General features: G+C 32.3%; 4 protein-coding genes and 1 non-coding gene across 7 annotated transcripts; 2 read left to right on the top strand and 3 right to left on the bottom strand.

Moving 5' to 3' along the window:
- Window positions 1-1,330: 1,330 nt before the first annotated feature.
- On the bottom strand, window positions 1,331-6,076 carry LOC113862095 (photosystem II protein D1 1-like). Its single transcript, XM_027495239.1, has 3 exons — window positions 5,849-6,076; window positions 1,764-2,114; window positions 1,331-1,444 (listed from the first exon to the last, which is right to left on the bottom strand). Exons 1-3 carry the CDS (start codon window positions 6,074-6,076, stop codon window positions 1,331-1,333), a joined length of 693 nt encoding a protein of 230 aa, XP_027351040.1.
- LOC113861267 (protein CURVATURE THYLAKOID 1B, chloroplastic-like) lies at window positions 5,960-27,861 on the top strand. Of its 3 annotated transcripts, XM_027493973.1 has the most exons (8): window positions 6,115-6,283; window positions 6,387-6,511; window positions 6,596-6,682; window positions 6,839-6,901; window positions 7,231-7,268; window positions 7,349-7,430; window positions 26,615-26,622; window positions 27,850-27,861. In XM_027493973.1, exons 1-6 carry the CDS (start codon window positions 6,115-6,117, stop codon window positions 7,404-7,406), a joined length of 540 nt encoding a protein of 179 aa, XP_027349774.1. In that variant the 3' UTR covers window positions 7,407-7,430; window positions 26,615-26,622; window positions 27,850-27,861. The 3 variants fall into 3 exon arrangements, 2 of the variants coding, with proteins under 2 accessions (XP_027349773.1, XP_027349774.1); XR_003504174.1 differs by lacking the exons at window positions 26,615-26,622; window positions 27,850-27,861 and having other exon boundaries at window positions 5,960-6,283; window positions 6,596-6,728; window positions 6,769-6,901; XM_027493972.1 differs by lacking the exons at window positions 26,615-26,622; window positions 27,850-27,861 and having other exon boundaries at window positions 5,965-6,283; window positions 7,349-7,606.
- On the bottom strand, window positions 8,515-9,796 carry LOC113861266 (anthranilate N-methyltransferase-like). The gene is made up of 3 exons (XM_027493971.1): window positions 9,351-9,796; window positions 8,905-9,280; window positions 8,515-8,811 (listed from the first exon to the last, which is right to left on the bottom strand). The coding sequence occupies exons 1-3, from the start codon at window positions 9,794-9,796 to the stop codon at window positions 8,515-8,517; spliced, it is 1,119 nt and encodes a 372-aa protein (XP_027349772.1).
- LOC113864041 lies at window positions 17,348-17,454 on the bottom strand. The gene has a single exon (XR_003504648.1). It is a non-coding gene; the product is annotated as a small nucleolar RNA R71 (small nucleolar RNA).
- Window positions 17,513-20,564, top strand: LOC113862096. The gene is made up of 3 exons (XM_027495240.1): window positions 17,513-17,798; window positions 19,700-19,982; window positions 20,060-20,564. Exons 1-3 carry the CDS (start codon window positions 17,513-17,515, stop codon window positions 20,562-20,564), a joined length of 1,074 nt encoding a protein of 357 aa, XP_027351041.1.
- Window positions 27,862-27,974: the final 113 nt, after the last annotated feature.

The following is a 27,974-nucleotide window of genomic DNA, read 5'->3' on the forward strand; positions in this document are numbered from 1 at the left end:
AAAGAACCATTCTGTCCCCTTAAATCTGACTTTCTATGGCCTCTGCAACATTCAAGCACCATGGCATATCTGTGTGCGTGCAGAGAGAGAGAGAGAGAGAGAGAGAGAGAGAGTCACGATTACTTGTTCCCAGTTAGAAATGAAGCTCTGAAGTGGCATCAGAAACCAAGAAAATTGAAAAGGGTCAAGACACGTTACTAGGCCTTTTGCTTTTTGTCCCCTTCTGTCCTTCTGAGACACTGTTTCTTTGACCCGTCTGTTTTGATCGATTAGGGAAGTATGTGTGTTCGGTCAGAGATTCCGATTCTTAGGCAGGATATTTTCTGCTCGTCAGACTTCTAATACCAGTTAATTACTTTCTATAAAATATTAAATTCATTAATTTTATAGTTAATTTTAAAATTCCCATCAAATAAACTAATTTTATAAAAAAACACTTCCTCATATTATTTTATTTTAACATAAAATAATTTTTAAACTATAAATAAATGCTAAATTTTTAATAATATGTTTATAAATATTTAAATTATACAAAATTTGATATATCTAGTTATAAAAAGAATATATAATAATTTAATCAATTAATTTTATATTTTATAAAAAATAATGTAAATATTGAAGTTTAAATAAAGGAAAAAAGAAACCTAAAGTGCACCTATGCACCCAATTTAGATGATAACCTCTGTTTAGATCCTTTCCTTTTATGTTCGTAGTGGTTAATATGTCATGGTTAGTCTTTGCAAAATTCAGTTCATGAATTAGTATATCGTCGACACTTTTAAAATTATATTGCCTGTGGGTTGAAAATACACTAAAAATTCTTAAACATGTTTATTGAAAAATAAAAAGAAAGTCAGTAAACAATAATTTAATTTAAAAATTATAATTAATAATATCAAAATAAATATAAATTTATATACATTCTATTACAAAACTAAACATGCTGTAACTTTTAAATTCAAATTCATGCAAGAGTACGTTAACTGTGTGTCAGTTATTGCATACTCGTAAGAATTCTTTGAATTTGAAGAAAAAAAACAACTTTGCTGACAATTTTTTTTTTTTTGTCAGAAGAGTCTTCCGAATATTCTGGTCTTGTATTGATAATCGTTTTAAATATTTTTTCAATCTTTTTTTTTTATAAATAGAGAAGAGAGAATAGGTTCATTACATAAAAAAAAAAAGATAAGAAAATTTCCCATAACATAAGTAATTGAGTGTGAGAGCCAAATGAATTGAAAGAGATCATAGACATTTTGAAATGAATGGAAAGATAATCTACTTTCATTAAGTGATTTATTAGATAATCAAAAACAGAAAATCTTAAGAACTATTCAAAATTCAGAAGAACTACGGGAAAGAGCTGTTCAACAGCTGGAAAAAGCCCAGGCCCGCTTAAGGAAAGTCGAAACAGAAGCAGATCGGTTTCGAGTGAATGACTATTCTGAGATAGAACGAAAAAAATTAAATTTAATTAATTCAATTTATACGACTTTGGAACAATTAGAAAATTACAAAAATGAAACTATTTATTTTGAACAACAAAGTGTGATTAATCAAGTCTGACAACGGGTTTTATAACAAGCCTTATAGGGAGCTCTTGAAACTCTGAATAGTTGCTTTAATAACGAGTTACATTTACATACTGTCAATGCTAATATTGGCATGTTTGGGACAATGAAAGAAAAAATAAGTGATTAGTCCTTCTACTATAATATCTACTATAGTATAGAGTATAAAGTATAGGCATTATTTTTTTCTACAATCATAAAATTGAAAGTACCAGAAATTCCTAGAGGCATACCATCCGAAAAGCTTCCTTGACTAATTGGATAGATCAAGAAAACAGCAGTAGCCGCTGCAATAAGAGCTGAATATGCAACAACAATCCAAGGACGCATACCCAGACGAAAACTAAGTTCCCACTCTCGGCCCATGTAACAAGCTACACCAAGTAAGAAGTGTAGAACAATTAGTTCATAAGGACCGCCATTGTATAACCATTCATCAACAGATGCCGCTTCCCATATCGGATAAAAGTGCAAACCTATAGCCGCCAATTTATCCGGTAAACTACTGGGGGCCCATGTAGCCCATGCTGGATTAATAGTATTCTGGGTCAGAGCAATGAACCTATTTGAAGTGGCTCATTTCGTACCCGAGAAGCCCATGTATGAACAAGGTTTAATTTTACTTCCTCATCTATCTACTTTAGGTTGGGGGTAGGTCCTGGGGGGAAGTTATAGACACCTTTCCATACTTTGTGTCTGGAGTACTTCATTTAATTTCCTCTGCAGTATTAGGCTTTGGCGGTATTTATCATGCATTTTGGGACCTGAAACCCTTGAGGAATCTTTTTCATTTTTCGATTATGTATGGAAAGATAAAAATAAAATGACTACAATTTTGGGTATTTACTTAATCTTGTTAGGTATAGGTTCTTTTCTTCTAGTATTCAAGGCTCTTTATTTTGGAGGTATATATGATACTTGGGCTCCAGGGAGGAGATGTAAGAAAAATTACCAACTTGACCCTTAGTTCAAGTATTATATTTGGTTATTTATTAAAATCACCTTTTGGGGGAGAGGGGTGAATTGTTAGTGTGGACAATTTGGGATAGATGGGGCGATTCAGGTGAGATCCAATGTAGATCCAACTTTTTCTTCACTCGTGGGATCCGAGGGACCACCACGGCTCCTCTCTTCTCGAAAATTCATATATCCCTTATCAGTATATGGACAGCTATCTCTTGAGCACAAGTTTAGGTTCGGCCTCAATGGAAAAAGAAAAACGGAGCACCTAACAACGTATCTTCACAGACCAAGAACTACGAGATCGCCCCTTTCATTCTGGGGTGACGGCAGGATCGTACCATTTGAGTCTTTTTTTCATGCTTTTCTCGGGGCTCTGGAGAAAATTGCAATCAATAGGATTTTCTAAATCCTTCCTTCCCGAAAGGAAGAACGTGAAATTCTTTTTCCTTTCCAGAGGGACCAAGAGATTGGATTTAGCCATAAGAAGAATAGAATGTTTGGCTGATAAATAACTCACTTCTTGGTCTTCGACCCCCTCAGTCACTACGAACGCCCCCAATCAGTACAATGAGATGTGTCTATTTATCTATCTCGTGACTCGAAATGGGAGTAGGTTTGAAAAAGGATCTTAGAGTGTCTAGGATTGGGCCAGGGTCTCTTAACGCCTTCTTTTTTCCTTCTCATCGGAGTTATTTCACAAAGACTTGCCATGGTAAGGAAGAAGGGGGAACAAGCACACTTGGAGAGCATAGTACAACGGATAGTTGTATGCTGCATTCGGGAAGGATGAATTATCACCCACCCCTCATATACTAGTGAATGTGCGAAGGGGGTTTAACTGAAACTGGAATTAGAAAAAAATAAAAAAAATAAAAAGGATTCAAGAGGATTTAATTACTGAATGAATAAATTCCCACGGGTATGTTTCAGATTCCTTTATATAATCAAAATTGAATTATAAGCTATGTTTTTCAAAAGATTCAACGTACTTTTTATATGTTTATATATATACACCCGTAGAAAAAAAAAAGGAAGCATAAAAAATTCAATTTAATTAGACTATTTTTTAATTTCAACAATCTTTGTTTCTATTGCATTCTATCTCATCATATCCCATTTTGTTCTGCGATATTTGATTTGAGAATCGTCGTCAATACCTCGGTGTAGGTTCGGGATACTCCTTTGTTCCACAGTCCGGGGCTATTTAAACTAACCAATTAAGAATTCTTAGATGTACTAGTACTAGCAATAGCAAGTGTTTGGGGAAATGCACCAGGTACCGTAGCTAATCGAGTAGCTCTTGAAGCATATGTATAAGCTCGGAATGAGGGACGTGATCTTGCTCGTGAAGGTAATGAAATTATCCGTGAGGCTAGCAAATGGAGTCCTGAATTAGCTGCTGCTTGTGAAGTATGGAAAGAGATCAAATTTGAATTCCCAGCAATGGATATTTTGTAATCCAGTAATTATCGTTTGTTCTATTAATAATTAATTGCAATTAAACTCGGCCCAATCTTTTCCTAAAAAGATTGAGCCGAATACAATAAAAAGATATTTTTTGTATATATTAAAAATACTTATTATTTTTCTATAGAATACTTATTATTTTTATTTATATATATATATATATATATATTATTTACATATATTTGTAATGTATATATATATATATATTGTATATTGAATTTCTTATTTTATTTTTCTATCATTTTTTATAAGTTTTTAGTTTTGAATAGAATATAATTTCTATTTAAGCAATTTCTATTTATTATAAATAAAAATAATTATAACATAATAAATATAATAATCAAATAATTGAATAATAATATCAGAATTAAAAATATGAAAAATATATTAATATTATATTTCATATTCTTATTTCATTTTTTAATTTTAGTTCGTTTAGTAGTGTCCGTCTAGTGACTGGATCTTGAATTAGATTGGATAAGGATAGGTCGGACAGGGAATCTAATTCCATTTTTAGTTGGAGAAGGGGCGGAAGAAAAACTTTGCATACAGACTGATGTAAAGTATATGAGTGCTTCCGCATTTATTCAATATTAGTTAGATTGAATAGCTAATTGGCTTTTTTTTATTTAATTTATTTAGTTTATATATATATATAAGTATATATATAAATATAAATATTTTTTTGTTGATTTAAATAGTTCTATTTTAATAAAAATATATATATATATATATATATATTAATATTTAATATATATATTTATTAAAATTTCAAATTTTTTTTTTATTAGGAGACGCTAAGGATTAGATCAAATGGAAATAAGAGTATGAGTATGCAAAGTAATCTATCTTTTTTCTATTTTTTTTTACTTAATGAAATTACTTAATGAAATAGGGGGATAAAATTCAGGTCTTATTATTCCTACCTGTTAATAACATTCATTCTCCTAAAACTTCCAAGGATGTTTTTGGATATTTTGTTTATACTTAATGTTTTCCGATTTTACTAAAAATCATATAAGAATTTGTTAGATGTTTTAATAGAATTTTTCATCAATGGTGTTAGCCCATAGTCCTTTTTTGACTTTGTACCAGCAATTTCACTATTATTATAGTATTCTTATTATATATTATAATAATATTATTATTATAATATTATTAGTTAATAATACAAAAGAAAAATAAATACAAGAGAAATATTTGTGAACAATAAAAAATTAATTCCTTTTTATAGAGATAGGAGACAAAATTTTCATGATTTTAGACCAGAAAAAGATTATATAGAATCACATAAACAAATTTTTCCTTTCATATATCTATATATACATAGGAGGAGTTATTTTTATGTAAGACTTAATAGAGTAAATTTTGTGTATTTTATCTTTTGGTCGTGGAGTAATTTTTTGTGAGGCAAAAAACACCTCAAAAGTGGGTCATATTCATTTCTCCTCTTCTCCCACTGACTACAGTTGGTTTTTCTGTCGACACAGTACGAGTTGTAGGCCCAACACAGAACACAAACTTCAAACTCCAGTCCAGTCCTCAACTGAAAGCATCTTGCTCTATTATCCTTTTTATTTTTCCCTTAACCGTCTTAAACATGAAAGAAAATGTGTGGTTGTGATTACCCTACCAACTATCAACATAATTGAGGAATTACATTTTTTTTTTCAAGTCACTCCAAGACAATTAACAATTGACCTTTTATCAGATATTTTATGCTGCATCATTTTACCCAGAAGACAGTTACATAACTAAAATATAAGCATTTGGAACTGGACCCCAAAAAAAAATGATTTGGAAAATTTCAGAAAGGGCAACCAGTAACTTGCTATCCAATGAAATACCATATAAGGCCTATCTTTCAGCCATGTCACCACTCTATCCAAAATGAAAAGAAATGAGTGGTTCAGCTCTTCAAGCTGTGGCAGAAGGATCTCCACATTCCACTGGCAGATTATCAAACACCATTGACATTGATATGCCCACGAAAAATTAGAAACACTGGAAATATAAAGTATCTCAACAACATAATCTATATTCTTTCCCTGCTTGCTGGCCTCAGAATCCTTCATAGCACAGTAAAATTAAAACTTGCAGGGATTCACTAACAATGGCTTCAGCCTCCACCTCCACTCTCTCTATATCCTCTTCATCCACCCTTGTTGATGCCAAAGCTCCAAGACAATCATCAGCTTCTTCCCCACAATGTGTGACCCTTCCCACTCTCCCCCCTCCACCTCTGCACTCTCACACTCGTCCTTCCAAGACCACTGCCTTTTGTAAGTCAATTACATAAAACACTGCAGAGCTTAATGAGTTACAAATGTTGCTTAGTGTTTGTTACCTAGGAGAAGTTGATCTTTATAAGGCTGGTGTTTTCAGGTCGCAGGATTGCTCGCAATGTTATGGCAATGGCTACCACAAGAGAGGCACCAGCAGCAGAAGTTGCCCCAACTGAGCTCGGTGTTGGGGAGCTGCCAGAGTTTGTGAAGACTATTCAAGAAGCTGTAAGGATCTCAAACTTTTTCAAGTAATGTGTATGTGACTATTATGGTGTTGCTGACTTGACTTAGTTAATGTTGGCTGCGTAGTGGGACAAAGTTGAAGATAAATATGCAGTGAGTTCATTAGCCGTAGCTGGTGTGGTTGCATTGTGGGGCTCAGCTGGGATGATCTCAGTATGTTTTTTTTATATTCGAATGACCTTTTTGGATCCTCTCATTATTATTTTTCAGTAATCATCTTTAATGACAACCATTTTGGTAATACCCACCCACAATACTTTGTCACAATGTGCTTTCGTTAAAATTAACTTGTATCATCACTTTTAACAGGCAATCGATAGACTCCCTTTAATTCCTGGGATTCTTGAGGTCGTAGGCATTGGCTACAGTGGGGTAAGTCCATTCAATTTTACTACTGATATCACTTGCATGTTTTGTGCTTTTAGTTGTTAGATAAGATCGTTTTCCCCCTTCATGGGATGAGGCATGGGAAAGAGATATAGGGAAAAAAAAAAGTGAAAGAGAAGAATGATTGTAAAAGAAATGTAAAATAAAAGTGTGGAAAAAAAGAAGGTCGTATATCTTCACAATCTCGTATGATAGCACAATTTAATTACGTAAAATGGGAAATGAACGATGGCAATTAAAATTAAAACGAGTCTCGTTGTATTCCTGGGGTTAAGGAACATCTATTAATTGATCTTCGTTGTCTTTCTTTGCAGTGGTTTGCTTACAAGAAACTATTTTACAAGCCAGACAGGTAGACAGGAATTCTATTGAATTATTTACTATAATCTGGTTCAATGATTTAACTTCATGATTAATGTTTTTCTTTGACAGGGAAGCTTTCCTACGGGATATAAAAGCAACATATAGCGAGATAACTGGAAGCAGCTAAGAGAGCGAGGAATTGCTGCATTATGTTGAAGATGTAAGCATGCTTCATTTCGTCTCAATAAGCTTCTGACCATACTTTATCCCATGTAATGTAATCCAGCCTGATAATAAATGTAACTTTAATAATATATTAATCTACTTCAAGAAAATATCATTTCTTCAATAACCCCTTTGTTATTCCAATTTCATTTTATGTTCAAGCTATATAAAGGATCACTAGAATAGAACATGCACTAGGAAAAAAAAAATCAACATAATCATTATAATTACAAGAAAATTGAACGGAGCAGGAGACCAGGTATCTCATCCTTTCCATTTCCCATTGATGGGTACGAGCAGGGAACAAGTTCTATTTGTATTTAGGAGTAACTAACAACATGGCAGTCATACGGTAGTTAAGCTTATGGGAAATTAGGAATTTCTCACACTGATTTATGGGCTGTCCAAAATTACATGCAATGAGCATAGAAGATCGAAACAAAGAAACAATATATAAAAAAACTACCTATGCCAAAGATGTTCCTCCGTATAGCACTTCACATATTCATGGATTCTGTGTGCTGCAGATCTGAATGGTTTCTATATCTGTAATACGGCAATACATTTATTGCGAAAAATTGTAAGCTAAGGGGGCTTTTGTTTTAATTTTTTTAATTATAAAATTGTCTCTTTATTATCTCTTTTTTTATTTGAAAAATTTGTAAAAAATAAAATAAAAATCATTTTTAGTGTTTCTTGTACAATCTTTAAAAATAAGAAATAAAATTAAAAAAATGGAAATTTTATAATTAAAAAAAAAATATTCTTTGAAATAAAAAAACCCAATGAAGCCACCCATTAAGAAATCTACTATTGTAACGTATCCGGTGGGTAATAATGGATTATTTCATGTTTCAAACCTGAAAGTGCACTCGGTAATTAATTAAACTTGAAGACAATCTATATGATAATATATTATTCTGGAAGTTGTATTCCAAGTATATGCAGTAATCCATGTTCTAAGACACAATTCCACACCCCAACTTCTAATCAATCAGCAGACAGACATGTTCACTACAAATTATTGATAAAACAAGGATTTTAGAAAATATAGTAAAGTCTACGCGTGGCTACTTGTAGAACTCCATAATCCATAAGCCACAGACACAGCACACGAATCTGACACCACTAAATCCAGATTCTTGAGCGAATTGGGTGAATTGAAGGTGGGTTCGCTCTTTCCCTCCTGGATTTTGAGTCATCATCATGAGGTCAGATGTGAAAGCACATCTGGAAGCAACTGTTGTCTCAGGAACAAGGGGCAGAACCGTTTCCACCACAATAACCATTCCGTCATCAGGAATAGCTTTGTAGCAATTCTTCAAGAGCTTCAAGCACTGTTCATCACTCCAATCATGAAGTATCCACTGAAACGTTTGGTTCAGCACCAATCAATCATGTTAATTAATTACTAAAATATTTTGATGCTTTGTTGGAACTAAAGAAGGAGAAAATAGAACCTTCATAAAAATAGCATCTGCTGAAGGAACGCTCTGAAACATATCTCCACCCACATGCTCCACACCAGCATAGAGTGGGGCATGTTGTAAAACATGAGGCAAGTCAAAATTAATACCCTGAATATGAGGGTATTTGGATGTGATCAATTTGAGATTGATCCCAAGACCTCCACCAACGTCCACCAGCTTAGTCACGTGCTCAAAACCTTTATACAATTCAAGAATCTTCTTGGTTGTTAGAGTGGTGTTGCCGATCATAGCTTTGTTGAAAACCTCATTAAACCTTGGATCCACACTTGGATACTCAAAGGCATTCATGCCATGAGCCCTGTCGAACGCTACACCCCCTTCTACGATTGCTCCTGTCAGTTCTCCCCTGACCCAACAAACAACAATTAATAATATGCCAAATTACCAATTTTCTGAACAAAAACGAGTTCACTAACCAGCTTTTGTAGCAGACCTCGTCCACAACCAACGTCAACGTGAATCCCAATGATATACCGTCAGAATCAGTAACAAAATATTTGGAGACACGAGAGAGGCTGTAGAGTCTCTCACTCTGAGGTTGAGGATTAGAAACAGAACAACATAGCAGAGAGTGAGTAACCAAAAGACTAAGAATACGATCCACCATGGAGGGAGCTTTTGGGTTGTTGGTGCCAATCTCAACGGCGATGTCGTTTGCAGAAAGCTCTGCACCTTCGCCGGCTTTGGCTAGGATGTCAAAGATGCCAAGCTGTAACGCCGACCGCAAAGCCATTGGAAGCACCAAAGTAGCCATCTTTTCCATGCAAAACCACAGGGCGTCAACATCTTCCTCTCCAACTGGTTTTAGATCCTCGCTTTTCTCGTTGCCAAGTTTTGCATTGGATTCTAACGAAGGATCCATGTGACTATTTTACTCAGTGATGCAGCTACTCACCCCAAACCTTTATATAATATCCCTATCGTATAATATTCGGTCTCTATCTCCTTCAATGCTAGATAACCATAACTTCAATATTACTCTTTCATACTCTTTAAGTACTTTAATATTTCATTTTATGAATATTTTACTATTATCTTTTAACTTTATCAAATAATATTGATTTTATTTATTTTTATACAAAATGACAATAAAAATCAAATAAAGTAGATTATTTTTTAAAATTAAAGACTAAAGATAACTTTTTTGGTTAAGTTAAGAACTAAAGTGATTTATTTATAATTTCAAAATTTAAAATAAATATTACCCTTAAATGGAAATTATATTAATTATGTTTGGATTGTTTAATATTTATTATAATTATTAATTAAGAAGTATTAAATATATTTTAAAATAATTTTAATTAATTAAAAAATATATGTTAAATAATTTTATGTTTTGTATATAATAAATATGCTTTTACATTAAAAAATATTATTATTTTTTCATCAATATCTCAAATATTTATTTGTTAGGAAGATTTAGATAATTTATAATTAAATGTATGTTTCAAGTAATTTGTTTTAAAAAATAATTATTTCTCTTTAAAATACCAAATCTGCAATATATTGCACAGAATGGTAAATTAAGGGTATTAATTAAGAATGAAAATAAATACAAAAAATATATTAAGACAATTTAATCATTGTTTTCAATGGATTTGCAAGATAATTTTAATAAAATTTTATTATTAAATTTTAACAAATTATTCTCATATACTCATATGTGAAGTCCTGTTAATGAATATCTTGAAAATGTTATTAAAAAATTAATAAATATGTTTTATTATAAATGTAATGAGACATTTGTAATTTTATTTTATTAAACAGTACACTTAAGAATGTTTTTAAAAGGTGCACTTAAGACATAAATTAACATGTATTGGATATATACTAAATCTGTCAAAATATGACATTTCCCTGTATTTAGATTAAAAACACGAGGGGTTCGGGTGAGAGGTCACTGTCTATCCTGGGAAGGTGGCATTGGTTTTAAAATGATAAGTATTTTGACTCATTTCATAAATAAAATTTTTGCGTACTGCATTGTAGATTTCTGACCCCACAAAAGGAGTTTCTTAGTTACCGCAGGAAAGTAGGGAAAATGTTTTGTGAGGGTAATTTGCCTAAACATGGCTAAATCTTGTGTTAGGCACTAAGTTGTTGGTTGTGATTTTGGTGTGAGTAAAGATGAAAATAGATTAAGCCATCTATCCGCTCGTGACTTAATTTTTTTAAAGTTTAATTTGACTTAATTTATTTAATTAATAAGTAATTTAAATTTTTTAAAAATTTTAATTAATTAACTAAGTCGAGCTTAAGCTTAAGAAAAAACTTACTAGAATTATTAGAATAGTTTATTTAAAATTTATAATAATATATTAAATGATTTTATGTAAAAATTATAATATAATAATATATTCAATTAATTAAAATTTAAAATAATAAAATTTTAAATTAAAAATCTTAATCCTTTTCGTTAGAATTAAAAAAAGTCTCTATTAGAGAGTCTTACTTATTAAAGTCTTTTGCATATCTTATATCTAAATAAACTATTAAACTATTACAATGACACTGTTTCACTATTAGAGGTGTCAGTAGGTAGGATTTTGACGTAGCACTTAACGTGACAACACATTCTTCTATTACAGTTTTTTATCTGGGTTTAACGTTAGAAACTAAAATAAATGATAAAAAAAAAATATTATGGACTAATGTGATATTTTAAATGTCTCAGGAACTAAAATGCTGGACTTAAATTTTCTCAACGACTAAAATGAGAGTTTAGTCAAAATTTAAATTTATTAAATTTTAAAACATTAGTATGGGACTTATTAAAGAATAATAAAGAAGTCAATATTAAAAAGTATTTAAGTTAATTAGTTGAATTAGTAGCTTTCTTATAGAAAAATTAAGAGAGTATCATAAATTATAATTGTTGTAGCAATGGTCAAAGCACTATCTTACACGTTTCTGTTTTAGCAAAGGTCAATAGCCAATAAACATTTATTCTCTGATTGGCCATCAAAATCAAATATTTGCAAATGAACAATAATTATAAAATAAATAAATCAATGATCTCGCAATTTGGGTGGAAAATTATGTTGACGGATTTATTTTTTAAAATATACTTTGTTTTCTGAACAGTTGAATGAGAATTTCGGTCAAAATTGTTGCATAATCTAATCAGCAACAACATTATTTGGACAATAAACTAAGAGTCTGAACAATGACCCATAGCCTCCCCCCATATGCCACGCGTAGCCTCATGAGATTAATTAGTAGCCCTACTCTACGAATAATTTGACTCCAAAATTTGTTCTCTGTTTTCAAAATAACTAATGTATTTATTTCTTAAACAGTGAATGAAAATAAATTAATTTTAGACTTTTCTCATTTTATATATTAAGTGTGTTTGGTTAAAGTATTTGCACACGTAGTTTTAGATTAAATTGATTTCACAAATTTGATTTTAGTTATAAGGACTTTAAAATCAAATAATTTATGCAGGGAAAAAATTTGTAATAAAATTTATTTTATAATTCTCATTTTAAAACATAAATTAAACTTTATTTTATTTTATAATGTAATATGCATTTAAAGGTTCAATCATATTTGATAAAAAAATTTAAAAAAAATACATTCGATCCCGTTAAAGATTCAGTCGGCGAACGAAAGTGAGTTAGAGACTCTCATTTCTTATTGATATAATAAATTTTAACATCTTTTTTGATCTTTTAAATAAGTAAAGTGGAGAATGACTTCTCTAAGTTTTGTGACTTTCTATTGAAATATTTCTTAATAAAAAAATTAATGATGAATAGTGAGAATCGATACCGATTAATTTAAGTTATAAAAGATAAATTTTTAATTTGAATTGTGTGTATTTTTCAAGTTCCAAATGGATAATAGAAGCAACCCTAAAATTTCTAGAGGTTCCTCCTTGCCTTCAAGTATACGAAGATGGAACCATAGAAAATAGTCGTTACACAAATTGCTATTATCAGAAAATCACACCTAAGCATGTCGTGAAAGAAGAAAAAATAGCCAAGAACATGGCATCAAGCAGTTCTTGAAAAAAATAAAAGATTTTGTTTGAGAAAGTTTTGAGCGAAAAGCTTTATGCAAACGCCAAAATCGTGTTTTTCAGATTTTCCAACAGTTAATGAATGAGTAATTTTTTTGTTTTGTAACATGAGAATGATGGAAAATGTTCGACTTTGTGTGGATAGTGTAGGTACAATAACAATGGTAGTTGATGTTTGGCACGTGTGGTTATTGGATTGTAGGTAGAGAGAAAATGGGACTGGAAGCTTTTAATTGTAAATTATAACAAGTGTATCAATCATTTTTATAATACAAATAAGTCAAATATTGTTTTCCCGAGAACTTTAACTCAATTATTAATTTTTCAATTTCTCTATTATTTAGCTAACAATTTGAATGAAATGATCAATTTTCCTAAAACAAGTATGAAACTTACAATAAATTTTAGTGTAAAATTCAAATTGAGATAATGAGATTTCTTTTATGTTTACAATTATTAAATACAACACTTACAATAAAAAGTCAATATATCAAAAGTGTTAGAAAATAAGTTCATTTAAACTTTCATCTAAGTAACCTAAATCTTCACTCTAATTCAAGTCTTAAAAGTGTAATTGAATGTTAAATTTGTTAATATAATTAAAGATCAGTTCCTTAACTCAATAACATTTTTCTTAAATTAAAAATTTTAATTCCTTATAAATTTTTAATTGGAACAAATATTAATCTATAAAATTCGTAAGACCTCGTAACTGTTGACCACTATTCCTAGAGTGCTTTCAATTTTGTTGCTTTATTTTAGTTCTAATTTATATCTCAATCTTTCAATTGTGAAAAAATCTATAATTCACTGTAAATGACCAATTTATGGAGGCATTGGCAGAGATAAGCAACCAATTTAAAATAAATAAATTTAAATTAAAAGTAAATATTTACATTACATATAGGTTAGGGTTTAAATCCCTCTTTTTCTAACTAAAAAAAATTAGTTACACATAACAACACAAAGAAAAAATATAAAAAAAGAAAAAAAATGAAGAATGACTCCATAAAAATCGATCAACTAGACACTTGATTTTTTAAAGATGTAAATTTTCAAACCAAGATTTATAAGAAGATAAAAGATTTCAAGAGATGAAGTTATCAAACGTCTTTGTATGAAATTTTAGTGTTATTTATAACTTTTAAAGAAATTTTGATGCTAATAATATTAGTTTGAGTGTTATCACACCCTGCAGGTCACATTATTATGACCTTTTTAGAATTTTTATTTCAATTTTTAAAAAATTCATGGTTAAAAATTGCCTAAAATAAAATAAAATTAAAAACATTTAATATCAATTATTTTATAAATTTAACTTAATTTAAATTATAATAATTAATTAAAAACTACTAAATTTATTTAATAAATGATTTTATAATAATATAAAATTATTGATTATTCTCATTATTTACATTAAACAAAGTCTCACGTTTAACACTTATCAGAAGTTGTTATAAAACCATGTTACAATGCGATAAGATAAGAATTTATGTGAAAATCTAGAATTGGATGAATAAGTTGGTAAATTATAGGGTGATTTTAACGTTCTTCTATTTTTTCAATAAGTAAAATGAAGCTTTTTAATAAGTAAAGTGAAAAATGAAATATAACCGGTTGATTGAATTTTTTTTATTGAATGATTAAAAATAGATGGTGAAAAATCGATAACCGATTATGCAAGTTATCCATTAGCCCTTTTCTCTTCATCACCTATACCGTAAGCACAATGGATTCCTTTTCCATTTAAGCTGTTTCTAACTTCCTCTTCTCTTCCTTACCCTCTTTCTCTTCTTTCTTCTACCAATCTACTCACATTTTACCTTCTTCCACAACACCTCTTCCTCATCAACTTCAACTTAATTCTCATCACGTTTCTTAATTCCTATTATACTGAACTCATTGAGCTTTTGCTTCAGAAACTGGAACACTATCAAAAATTACACCACCACCGTCTTCGTTCCAAGAAACAAACTCTTGAACACAACCTTGACCCAAATTCAAGCCTTCTTCTTCTAACCTCACAATTTCATGTCATTCTAAATATTCTTGATGCTCCACATTCTCTCTAAGCGAATTGCCTTTTGACACAAGCCTGCTGCCAACCTCTGCCACCCCACTCCCTCCAACCACCACCTCCATTTGACCACCAAACCCTCCACCAAATCTTTAGATGACCTTGAACAACATTGCTGGCGACAAAAGTTTGTTGTGCTTTAACTCTAATAATAATAATAATAATAACTCCTTCTTTTACACCTCATCACCTATAACCCAACCTCAACTATAATCAAGACTGAAACCATAATTTGAATCCAAACTCGATTTCACTCCTCTTCTCAGTATCCAGTAACCAGTTTCATTAATCTTTTCTTCTCTACACAAGTGTTTAGTAACAACTCGTCCTGATGAGTCACCAATTCATCTAGAAAATTAAAAGTTTTTAGACATATTTCATTGAATTTAAATTATAAGTTAATGCAATTAATTGAGAAATTCAATGAAATGTTGTATTTGTTGGAAAATTCATGAATCACTCATATTTTAATGGCTGACAATTTTATTTTGAAGAGATTAGAAAGAAATTCTGCAATTGGACTTAAAGAACAAAAGATGAGTGCTACAGGACTGATTTGTGAGGACACAGATTCCTGATTGTGGGGATACGATGCTGACTTATGCATATAAAAGTAAAAAAATTCTGAAAAGGCAGCATCTTTTATCTTTCCTTTTTTAGATCATTCTGGAGCACGATTTTCTAGGTTTTCATATAGTTTTTCGTAGAATAGGGTAACTAGGGCAATGTCATTACATCTTAGTAGAAGGATTCTCATGGGAACTTGGATTTCATTTATATCTTCTCTGATTTTTGTAATAGAACAGTAACTCTTTCATTTTTCATTTGTTGTAAGTTTATTTGCTGAACATGACTCTTATCTTTTCAATATATTTTAGTTTGTTTCTTTTCATTTCCATTATGTCTTGTTAAATCTCTTGGGGTTGAGTAAAGATGAACTTATACCTTTACCCATTGTAATGAACTAAGCATTGTATGTGACTCAAGATGGAAGCTTTAATCTAACATTTTAATTCTGAACTTAATGTCTCGCTGTTCTACGTGAATGGGGTTGATGAAAAAGAGTTCATTGCTGGAAAGTTGTGGACTTGCTTGGAGTAGGGTTAAAATGCTTATTATGAATTGTCTAGGAATAGAAATTTATGATAATGTGGTCATATGAGTTTTATCCTTAATGCTAAACGTTTTTTGTTTACCTAAGGGATTAAGAGATTAAAAGTCATTTTAGAACCAATTACCAAGATATTAGAGTTGGATAGTTTAGACAACCTGACCATTAGATTGGCTATATTTTGAGTTACAAGTATATTTTAAGCAAAGGGAAAGGGATAAGAGATTCTAAACTCAACCCATTTATTAATCTTTGCAAAAAATTATTTTCTCTATTTGAGTTATTTACATTCTGCAGTCCTGTTAATTATTTTCTGTATTAAGTTTTACTTTTGTCCATTTATTAATTATAATTCTAACACCTTTACTTTCAATTTTACAATTCTGTTGTGTTGAATTTCGTACTACTATATATACCCTATTTTTGGTGACCCAACTAGTAATATTCTTATGATTTGATACTTAACACTTATCCATGTAGACGATAATCTTTGTAACTTCAACGATTTGGTGCACTTGCCAAAAAATTTTATCAAGTTTCTGGCATTGTTGCCGGGGATAATGATTGTTAATATCAACGGTAATGAGAATATGTTATATTCAGTTAATAATGTTTGCTGTGTTTAAGGTTTGTGACAGGAACCTAAGTGCAACAATTGAATTGGTTGATGCGAGACAAGGAGAAGATCAAAAAGAGTGATTCATCTCCGAAACTTGATCAGACAATTATTAATTTCAAGAAAAAGAACAAGAAGAAAGGACAAACTTCAGAAAAAGAAAAAGAAGAAGACCCACAAGAACAGAATTATATAGAAATGACAGGAAATCCCAATGAAGAACGAAGGACTTTGGATGATTATGCACGTGCAAAACCCGAGAGGAAACCTCACCTCCATTGTTCGACCTCCTATTCAAGCAAACAACTTTGAGATCAGACTTGACCTTATGAGAGTGGTCCACCAAGAGCAATTTGTTGGACATCCCTCCAAAGATCCCCACTTGCATATTCAGAATTTTTTGACCATTTGTGGAATGATTAGAATAAATGGTGTGAGTGATAAGCCTACCCAATTATCATTGTTTCTATTCTCTTTAAGGGATAAGGCAAAGAGATGGTTGTTATCCCAACCAGAAGGAACACTACTTAGGATGATTTAGAGAGCAAATTTCTGATGAAGTATTTTTCAGCCTCTAGAACAACCAAGTTGAGGCAAGAAATTCTGGCATTTTCTCAAAAGGAAGATGAAACACTTCAAGAAGCATGGGACATATTCAAGGAACTGTTGAGAAACTGCCCTTATCATAAGCTACCCGAATGACTTCAATTGAGAACTTTTGATGATGGGCTGAATGTAGCAACAAAAACAATGGTGGATGCAGCAGCTGGAGGCTCATTTGCTCAAAAGACCTTGGAAGAAGCACGCCAACTCATTGAAGTTATGGCATCCAACAATTACAATCATAGGAAAAGGAACTCTTCAAAAAGAGGTGTGTTGGAGCTGAATACCTTAGATGCACTACTGGCTCAGAACAAATTAATGTCACAACAACTTCATTCCCTTAATGCCAAGTTGGAAAACATGAAGTTTGAAAGGAATAAACTAGTACACTATGTAGCTCTCACCAGCCAAGAGGAATATCATAAGGGAACAAGTGAAGAGAGAGTTGATTAAATGCATCAACAAGGGCCTGAACAGGTGAACTTCATGAATAACCTGCCAAGGCAGCAGAATTTTAATTCAAAACCGCAATGGCAGTGTTGTTCGCAATCTAACACTAGCAAGTGCACTAGGATTGCAGCAAGTAATGAGTAAAATTAAGATCCAAATATCGTCTCCACAGGAAATTTAGATTTCAAGTACCACTTCATAGAATTATAGCCATTTGAGCTTTTCGAAATTGGAAGGAGAGTAGTAACATGTAATAACAGCAAACTAGAACAATTAGGAGTAAAAGAAACTTGCAGAAATAGAACAATGAACAAACAATTATGTGATAACAGAGGGAGAGACCATAGCTAGGGAATTGCTTCACTAAAACTCCAATGTTTAATCAATAAAGTTCTGAATTAGCAAGCAATTGGAAGGAATGACAATCAGTTTCACGTTATATTGTTCAGAGGTTAATTCCTTAACTCAGTGAACCTAACATTCAATTAAACCATTCCAATTTCCTAGATCTGATTCAATTCAATATTGCTTTAAGTGTAAGAAACCAGAAGATTGCAAGATCAAAGCCTCTTATCCCTAAGAAAATTATAATCTCGGTGATTGGTTCAGTTTTGAAGAATAAATTTAATTTCTATTGACAAGAGTTCCTCTGAAATTAGTTAATCAAATTTTCATTCAATTACTACATAAAGTGCAGAATCAATCGCTCAATCTATTCCAAAGCTTGAAATCCAGATCCAAATCAATTCAACATGTTCGTTTCAGATCTACAATCCCTAACTATGAAGGAATTACACAGTCATGACAGCAGAAAAAGAAAAAGAAAGAGAAGAAGAGAAGAAGAAACTCAAAATCGCCATGGAAGCTGCTCCACTCCAATGCCTTTTCGTGAAGCTCCAAGATTCGAATCCCCACTCCTCTCTCTCACTTCCTCTAACGAGAATCTAACTAACAAAATTGAAAATGAACAGAATCCCCAAATTCTAGAACGTTTCTGGTATTTATAAAATTTCTCAGATTTGCGGAATGACAACGCAGAGCTCAAGTGGTTGCGCGTGATCACTCTTATGAGGAAAAAGTGATTACGCGTAACTCACCAAGTTGAAAGCTCTCTGGAACGTTCACTTTTGATGATAATAGTGCTTACGCCTAGGCTTTGCTTCTTCTTTGAGCTCTGGAGTGATCACTTTCACTGACAATAGTGATCACGCCAGTCTGCACTTTCTTGTTCTTGTGTTTTTGAAGTCCAGACTTGCTTCTTTCTTCTTCCTTGTCATTAAGTCTCCATTTTCATGATCTTTGCTCAAATTATTCCTTCAAAAACAAGATTAAAAACTTAATTCCTAAGAAAAAATTTCACAATTGCTAAGATAGCTACAAATTTAAACAAAACTTCAATTCTTTCTCTTTTTCTGACTTTTTCTGCTTTCTTCGTATATTTTTCTTATCAAATGTGTTAGAATTATGCTAGAATATCAGTAAAAATATAGATTCATCAGGCAACAACAAAATTTATAGCAAAAACCTGTTTATTCACATCAGCAGCAGTAGTTCAGGCCAAATTCTAACTTAAATACCAGGCCATTGAACCAATCATACTATACTCCACCTGCATAAAGACTGAACCAATAAGGAGGATAGTGGCAGCAGCAAAATTTTTAGAATTCAGGACCAATGCAACCACCAAACCAACCAGGAAATGATCAGGTATCATCTCTTGAAAAAGCACTTGTGCAATTAACTCAAATCACGAATTTGTTTATGCAAGATGAAAGCACAAGGATGGCAAATCAAGAAGCCTCCATGAAGAATTTGGAGAACCAAATAGGACAAATTATAAAGAAAATAAATGAACCAGCTCAAGGCTCTTTTCTGGGAATACAGTGGAAAATCCAAAAGAATTATGCCAAGCAATTATTACTAGGAGTGGAAAGGTGATAGAGCCACAACCTAAGAAAAAACCACTTGAAAAAGACGATGATTTAATTGTTGGACAAGAAGAAGAGGTAGCAGAACAGCAACCAAAACCAGAATTGGAGATTGCAAAAGAGGAAGAGGAGGAGAAAATTCCACCAAAACAAAAGTTGGTGGTAGATGAGGCATATTGGAATAGATCTAAGAAACAAATTTTGGAAGATTCATGCAAGCCTCAAATCCCTCCCCCTATGTAAAGCTGCCATATCCACACATTCCCAAGAACAAATGGAAGGAAGAGCAATTTTCTAAATTCCTGTACATTTTCAGAAAGTTGCACATAAATATACTATTTGCAGAAGCGCTGGAACAAATGCCTTTGTATGCCAAGTTCATGAAGGACTTGCTTTCAAAGAAGATGAAATTGAAGGAGGATGCTACAATAGCTTTAACCGAGGAATGCAATGCAATATTGCAGCAAAAATTACCTCCTAAGTTGAAAGATCTAGGAAGCTTCACAATCCCCTGCACTATAGGGAATGTGACCACTAGAAAGGCTTTATGGGACTTGGGGGACAGCATCAATTTGATATCACTCTCTATTTTGAAGAAATTGGGAGTGGGGGAAGTTAAAAGTACAAAAATGGCTCTCCAACTAGCTGACCGGTCTATCAAATACCCATATGGTGTAATGGAGGATGTGTTGGTGAAGGTGGAGAAACTGATTTTTTCAGCAAACATTGTTATCTTAGATATAGATGAGGATTCTGAGGTGCTTGCGATCTTGGGAAGACCATTTCTAGCCACTGGAAGGGCTTTGATTGATGTGCAGTAAGGCCAATTGATGTTGAGGGTGCATGATGAGAATGCGACTTTTAAAGTTTTTGAGGCTATGCAGCATCCGAATGATGAGAAGGACACTTGTTTTAGGATGGAGATGGTAGATGCCTTGATTTCAACTAAAAGCTTTGGTGCTGAAATTTGTACAGACCCACTGAAGAAGGCTTTGGCCAATGCTGTCATGAATAATGATGAAGAAGTTGATAAAGAGTTACAAGAAATTGTACAGCAGCTGGACGCTCAACCTGTCCTACAGAAAAATTCAAATGCTGAAAAATTGAAAGAAAGCAATAAAATAGAACCACAACAGCTAGAATTGAAGCCCCTACCCTCTCACCTTAAATATGTAGTTTTGGGGGAAAAGAAAACTTGTCTAGTGATAATCAGCAGCACACTCTCTCAGTTGAATGAAGAAAAATTAATGAGAGTTTTGAGGGAGCATAAGGCAGCCATCGGATGGTCTATTGTAGATTTGAAAGGAATCAGTCCCATTTTCTGCATGCACAAGATTAAAATGGAGGAGAAATTTACACTAGTTGTGCAGCCAAAAAGGAGACTGAATCCAGCAATGAAAGAAGTTGTGAAAAAGAAAGTACTGAAACTTCTAGCAGCCAGGATGATTTATCCCATTTCGGACAACGAGTGGGTAAGCTTAATGCAAGTAGTGCCTAAAAAGGGAGGTAGTACAGTGGTCAAGAATGATAATAATGAACTCATCCCCACCCGGACTATGACAGGGTGGAGGATGTGTATTGACTACTGGAGGCTGAATCAAGCTACTCGTAAGGACCATTTTCCATTGCCATACATAGACTAGATGCTTGAAAGGCTGGCTGGCCAAGACTTTTATTGCTTTCTAGATGGCTATTTCGGGTACAACCAGATTGCGTTCAGCTCGAAAGATCAAGAGAAGACCTCATTCACTTGTCCCTTTAGTGTTTTTGCATACCGAAGAATGTCATTTGGGTTGTGCAATGCTCCCGCTACATTTCAGCGGTGCATGCTTGCCATTTTTGCTGATATGATTGAAAAGTCCATAGAAGTTTTCATGGACGATTTTTCTATTTTTGGACACTTTTTTAATTTGTGTTTGACTAATTTGTCTTGTATTTTGCGAAGATGCATAGAGACCAGCGTAGTTCTCAACTAGAAAAAATGTCACTTCATGGTTCAGGAGGGCATAGTGCTGAGACATAAGATTTCTGCAAGAGGAATTGAAGTGGATAGAGCAAAAGTTGAAGTCATTAAAAATCTACCACCTCCAACCAATGTTAGAGGGATAAGGAGTTTCTTGAGCCATGCTAGTTTTTATCGCAGATTTATTCAGGATTTTTCAAAAATTGTTAAGCCCCTCTGCTCACTTTTGAACAAAGACACTCCCTTTATTTTTTTTATAAAAACTGCCTGCATGCTTTTAATGTGATAAAAAGGAAACTGATCACTGCACCTAATTGGAATCTTCCATTTGAAGTTATGTGTGATGCTAGTAACTTTGCTGTAGGAGCAATTTTAGGACAGAAAATAGGCAGAGTTTTTCACACAATTTATTATGCAAGTAGGATTTTAAATGAGGCATAAACACATTATGCCACAATAGAAAAAGAATTACTTGTAGTGGTTTTTGCTTTGAAAAAATTTAGATCATATCTCATTGGGCCAAAGTGATTATTCACATAGCTTATGCTGCTCTAAAATTTTTGTTTTCAAAGAAAGAGTCTAAACCAAGACTAATTTGTTGGATTTTACTGCTGCAGGAGTTTGATCTGGAAATTTGTGATAAAAAAGGCAAAGATAATGTGATTGCAGACCATCTATCAAGGCTGGAAGGGACTTCATCTTCCTATGCAACGGAAGAAATTCAAGAAAATTTTCCTGATGAATAGCTATTGGTTATCACAGAAAGGCCATGGTTTGCTGATATGGCCAATTTTAAAGCCTCAAATATCATCCCAGAAAATCTGACATGGCAACAGAAAAAGAAATTTTTCAAGGACTCAAATCAGTACATATGGGATGACCCTTTCCTGTTCAAGATTGGAAAATATGGTATACTTAAGAGGTGCGTGCCACAAGCTGAAATTCAAAGCATTCTATGGCATTGCCATGATTCCCCATATGGAGGACATTTTAATGGAGATAGGACAGCTGTAAAGGTGTTGCAGAGTGGATTTTTCTGGCCAACAATTTTCAAGAATTCTTTTACCTATACAAAAACCTGTGATAAATGCCAGAGGATGGAAAATATTACTAAGAAGAATGAATTGCCTCTAAACAACATTTTAGAAGTGGAAGTTTTTGACTGCTGGGGCATGGACTTCATGGGACCATTCCCATCGTTATTTCAGAATAAATATATTTTGGTAGCAATTAATTACGTGTCAAAGTGGGTTGAAGCAGTTGCAACAACCCTAAACAATGCCCAGACTGTGATTAAATTCTTAAAGAGGAATATTTTTGTGAGGTTTGGGGTGCCAAGGATTTTAATCAGTGATGGTGGCACTCATTTTTGCAACTAGCAGCTTCAATCTCTTCTCATCAAGTATAATGTCAAGCATAAGGTGGCAACAGCTTATCACCCACAAACGAGGGGGCAGGTTGAGGTGACGAATAGAGAAATCAAAAGAATATTGGAGAAGACAGTGGGCAACACCAGAAGAGATTGGTCAACAAAGCTAGATGATGCTTTGTGGGCCTATCGTACAACTTATAAGAGTTCCACTGGCATGTCTCTATAGCAGCTGGTATATGAAAAAGCTTGTCACCTTCCATTGGAATCAGAGCACAAGGCACATTGAGCAATCAAGTATTTGAATCTAAATGAGAATGTGTCACAAGAATAAAGGAAATTGCAGTTCACTGAGTTAGAAGAATGGAGGAATTTAGCTTAGGAAAATGCTACAATCTACAAGCAGAGAGTCAAGACATATCATGACAAGGCAATCAAACATAAAGTTTTTCAACCTAAACAACAGGTTTTACTATTCAATTCTAGACTAAGGTTGTTTTCAGGCAAATTAAAGTCAAAATGATCTGGCCCATTTGTAATCAAGAAGGTCTCTCCCTTTGGAGCAATTACAATTCAGGATCCTTCATCTGACAGAGAGTTCAAAGTTAATGGACAGCGACTTAAAATTTATCTTAGAGGAGAAATCGAAAGAGAGAGGAAAATTGTTCATTTATCAAATCCTCCATAAATTGGGATACAAGTAGCAATAGAATAATTTAGAATAGGATTATTTTCTTGAAAATTTTAATTTTACTTATTTAATTTTAATTGTTAAATTTTTAGAAGGTTTTGTTTATAATCTAGAGTTCATTAATATTCACTTTCAGGGTTGATAAGCAGCAGAGTGCTATTGGAATGAAGGGAGAAGATCACAAGATATTTAATTTAAGGCAGTTGTTTATTTCGTATCATGTGGCCACACAACAAGCCATTTGTGGGGACGCGACACTGGGACTGGGCTCTCTTTATAGCCTATGGACTAAAGAATTTCTCTAAGTTAAAAAAAAAAAACTCAGGGGAGGTACCAAAGAAGCGTCACTCAGGTTCTATTTTGTCATTTAGTGCATAAACAAAGTTATTATAAAAAAATAAAAAATAAAAAATAAAAATAAAATAAAATAAATTTAAAAATTTAAAAGAATAATAAAAATATATAGATATATTAAATAAAATATTTTATATATTATTTTATCTTAAATTTTGGGTTATAATTTAAAAAGAGGAGTTATTGGCGATACTCATGCTCAGAAATTAGCTTAACTTCTTACCCACGTCTCTTCAAGGTTTCCTCTTTAATGTAAGTGCAACTCCCCATAACCTTCTATCTTTTCACATTTTTCTGAAACCTCTCACTCTCCTTGTTGAAATCTCGACACCCATTTTCTCTTCCGGTAACCATTTTCAAAATTTTCAAGCTTCACAAGGTATGTTCTTTTACAGTTCGCATCTCTATTTTTTTCTTGGTGATTCTTCTTCCATTATTCCATCCTCATCCATGATTTTTGCACTGCACCATTTTCTCTTCCAATAGTTAGCTCTATTCATGAATATAGTTGCTCCAATTCCTTTGTTGCTGCCCTGTTTTGTGAATTTTTGTTAATGAATGATGAAAATTACTTTCTTTCACACTTGCTATATACTGTATGTGATTGGGGCACAAAAAAGTCTCTTCCTTTTTTCAAGATCTGCACCAATAAGTGATTTTTGGGTATCTACAATGAAGAAAAAAAAATATGTTATTCATTGAAATTCCTAACCTGCTATTGCTTTGTTTTACTCAGTATTATTATGCAAATATTTTGATTTAAACAATCTTTCTTCAATGCACAAAAATTATTTTTCTGTGTGCAGTCTTCTAAAATTTTTCAGTGCAATTTTGGTTAATGTTTCCGCTGTTAGTGAACAATCATCGTTTGCATAGTTCATGTCTGTAGGGTAATTTTGTTTACGCATCTTCAAATTCTTTTTCTTTATTTAACTTCCCTTAAATACTTTATTTTTCTGATTTTTTATTGTGTGTTATTTGTGTTTCTGCCGTGTCTCTTTTACCTCATTCACGACATTGTTACACCATTTTACTTTTAAATTTTTCCTGAATGATGTACTACTTTGTTGCAAGTTTTGTTCTCTTTTCTCCCCATTTTTAATTTTATTGCATTTGCTTACTTGCTATATTATCCATGGTTCAACTTGCATTACCATGTTGCTTATAACCCTTTCACTGCAGATTTTATTTTTAGATATATTGTGCAGTAACAAGTTCACTATTCATTGTGTTCATAGGCAATCATCATCTTTGTGCTATTGGTTCTTTTTGCTGTGCACTTTCTTAGTGTGCGAAACTATGGAAATTTTTGTCCTAACTCTGGTTTTATAAAGTATGCAAAATGATTGAATTATTTTGTGCATTCTCAATTTTTTGATATCAATGACATTCTCTGTTAAGCAAGAGTTGAGTACTGTGAATTGCAATTTAATTGTCAATATTCTTGTATGCAATTGATTAATTGCTTTGTTTCATATGGTCAGATTTGCATAGATTGGATCTCTGTCGAGTGTCCATTTCATGATTATTATATTTTGAGAATGAGCTAAGCACTGTTGACTCAAACATGGCCCAAAATTGTTGTGTACACCTTGTTACTGCACTTGGAACGGAAGCAAGTTATAAAATTTCCCTTTCTTGACTTGTGCTTTGAAATTATTCTCAATCTTTGTTTAAGTATAGTTCCCTCAATATTTCTTATTGTTATTAATGTTTGATGTTGTGTTTTACTTTGCCTTGCGAATTTTACCTTAGCTTATGCAGTGCTATCAAATTTTTAGTCTTGAATGTTCAAAATTTTGGTTTGTACACAGTGGACAAATGCAAATCTAATTCTTTTTACTATACAAATTTTATTGATTAAATCTGAACATACTCTTTTGGTCTTCAATTTTGATTCATGCTTGCTGCATTCATTGGATGAACACTCACTGAACTTGGAAATATAAGCACCTTTGTTATTGATATGATAACTTCATATTGGGATATTTTTTAGTGCTATATTTTCTTATTTTGTGCTGAATGCTTTCTTACGTATTGCATTAAATTTCTAGCTGAATATTGTGTGCTCATCGATTCAATTTTTTTAGTATACAGTCTGTACAAATATACAATAATTTTTGAATAATGCATGATCTGTCTTATGAATATGGTGCACTGTTAATGCAATCTGCACAGCGATTTGTTCAATATTTTGATTTAAAATTCTGCACTATCCTGCCTATGGACATATTGTTAATTTCTAGTCTTTTATATATGTTATGCTCTATTTTTCTCTATTATTGAATTTGTCCAGGTGCTTTAACAAAGGAGCAGAGGCAAGTTTCAAGCCTCAGATTGCTCCACCACTCAGGAGAGTCCCCTTCTGCATTTTCTTTTTATTTATTGTCACTTATGTACTTGTTTTACAATTAGAATTTTCCCATGTAATTAACTAGTTGCTATATTGTAAACCCCACTGAATTCAATAGATGCCTCTTTCACTCTTGCACAGTTCACATAGTTAAAAACATCACAAGCAAAATTTGCACATTGCTGAACATCATGTTGAATTAAATTTCATAAATTTCCTGTGTTAGCAATTAAGCCTATTTGTCATTTCTGTGAGCATGCTTGCTGTGATTGTTATTTTCCTTGTAATATTTGTCAATTTTTTGCTTTATCTTAAATTGCTTTCATGTTATAAGGTGATTGAGGCCATTTTTTGTTGAACATTCCTTTAACTATATTGCCTACCTTTCTTTATCTCTTGCTGAACCCTTTGAGCCTGATTACTTTCCTTCGTACATAATTTCACCCTCAGTCATATAGAAAAAAACCAGTATTCCTCCTTATGACTTAGAAGTATGAGCTTCTCTTTGGATAACATAAAAATTTTAAGTTTGGGGTTGTATTAGTGGTTGCTTGAGGACAAGCTTTATTTTTAAGTTTGGGGTGGTGTATATATCTGGAAAATTAAGTAATCAGCTGATGTTATTGAAAGAAAACAAACTCAAGTTTGTTTATTTCCAAAAAAAAAAAAAAGAGTTGAAAAGAAGAAAATCAAAAAGAGAAACTTGGGTCTGCATTATTGAAAGAAAGAAAAAATTGAAATACTCAATGAGGAAGTGCACACAAGTATTCCAACTCTTAGATTTTCTAAGTTATCCCTCATACTTTCTTTTATATAGGGAATAGCCAGTAGCCAAAATATTTTCTTACCTGAACCTTAACCATGTTTTAACCTTTATGAAGTCCTCTTAATTATAACTAATTGCATGAATAGATGTGAGCTAGAAATTTACCAAATCTAGAGCAAAAAATAGCAGCAAATGCATTAAAGAGAGCTAAACACAAGCTGATACATTGAGAGAATGGAGTGAAAACAGATATCCTGAGAGAGAGTTTAATTCAATTCTTGGTGTCCAAAAAATTGATACTTACTTGTGATTTTCAAAAATTTATTTTGTTGTTGCAAGAGAGAAAAAATAGGCAGTTTGCTAGAATTCAAAATTTTTGTTCATGTGAAAAAGAAAAGAAATTGCTTAAGAACAAGCAAACATTTAAGTTTGGGGTTGTGATAAGTCACTAACTCATCTAGAAAATTAAAGGTTTTTAGGCATATCTCATTGAATTTAAATTATAAGTTAATACAATTAATTGAGAAATTCAATAGAATGTTGTATTTGCTGAAAAATTCATGAATCACTCATATTTTAATAGCTGACAATTTTATTTTGAAGGGATTAGAAAGAGATTCTACAATTGGACTTAAAGAGCAAAAGATGAGTGTTGTAGGACTGATTTGTGGGAACATGAATTCCTGATTGTGGGGACACGATGCTGACTTATGCATATAAAAGCGAAAAAATTCT

The sequence above is a fragment of the Abrus precatorius genome, unplaced genomic scaffold, assembly GCF_003935025.1.
Source record: "Abrus precatorius isolate BTA unplaced genomic scaffold, Abrus_2018 Scaffold3, whole genome shotgun sequence".
NCBI classification, from domain to species: Eukaryota; Viridiplantae; Streptophyta; class Magnoliopsida; order Fabales; family Fabaceae; genus Abrus; species Abrus precatorius.

Excerpts from the sequence above, each read along its gene's own strand:
- LOC113862095 (XM_027495239.1), bottom strand. The coding sequence starts at position 6,076 with ATGAAGGATTCTGAGGCCAGCAAGCAGGGAAAGAATATAGATTATGTT. Across the intron at positions 2,115-5,848 it reads TGAAAGATAGGCCTTATATG|AATACTATTAATCCAGCATG; the intron begins GTATTTCATTGG and ends GCTCTGACCCAG. Across the intron at positions 1,445-1,763 it reads GTACTTTCAATTTTATGATT|AATAGTCATTCACTCGAAAC; the intron begins GTAGAAAAAAAT and ends GTTCTATCTCAG.
- LOC113861267 (XM_027493972.1), top strand. The coding sequence starts at position 6,115 with ATGGCTTCAGCCTCCACCTCCACTCTCTCTATATCCTCTTCATCCACC. Across the intron at positions 6,284-6,386 it reads TTCCAAGACCACTGCCTTTT|GTCGCAGGATTGCTCGCAAT; the intron begins GTAAGTCAATTA and ends TGGTGTTTTCAG. Across the intron at positions 6,902-7,230 it reads TAGGCATTGGCTACAGTGGG|TGGTTTGCTTACAAGAAACT; the intron begins GTAAGTCCATTC and ends CTTTCTTTGCAG.
- LOC113861266 (XM_027493971.1), bottom strand. The coding sequence starts at position 9,796 with ATGGATCCTTCGTTAGAATCCAATGCAAAACTTGGCAACGAGAAAAGC. Across the intron at positions 9,281-9,350 it reads GAGGTCTGCTACAAAAGCTG|GGGAGAACTGACAGGAGCAA; the intron begins GTTAGTGAACTC and ends TTGTTGGGTCAG. Across the intron at positions 8,812-8,904 it reads CAGATGCTATTTTTATGAAG|TGGATACTTCATGATTGGAG; the intron begins GTTCTATTTTCT and ends CAAACGTTTCAG.
- LOC113862096 (XM_027495240.1), top strand. The coding sequence starts at position 17,513 with ATGGTGGATGCAGCAGCTGGAGGCTCATTTGCTCAAAAGACCTTGGAA. Across the intron at positions 17,799-19,699 it reads GGAATATCATAAGGGAACAA|TGGAAAATCCAAAAGAATTA; the intron begins GTGAAGAGAGAG and ends CTGGGAATACAG. Across the intron at positions 19,983-20,059 it reads CCTCAAATCCCTCCCCCTAT|AAAGTTGCACATAAATATAC; the intron begins GTAAAGCTGCCA and ends GTACATTTTCAG.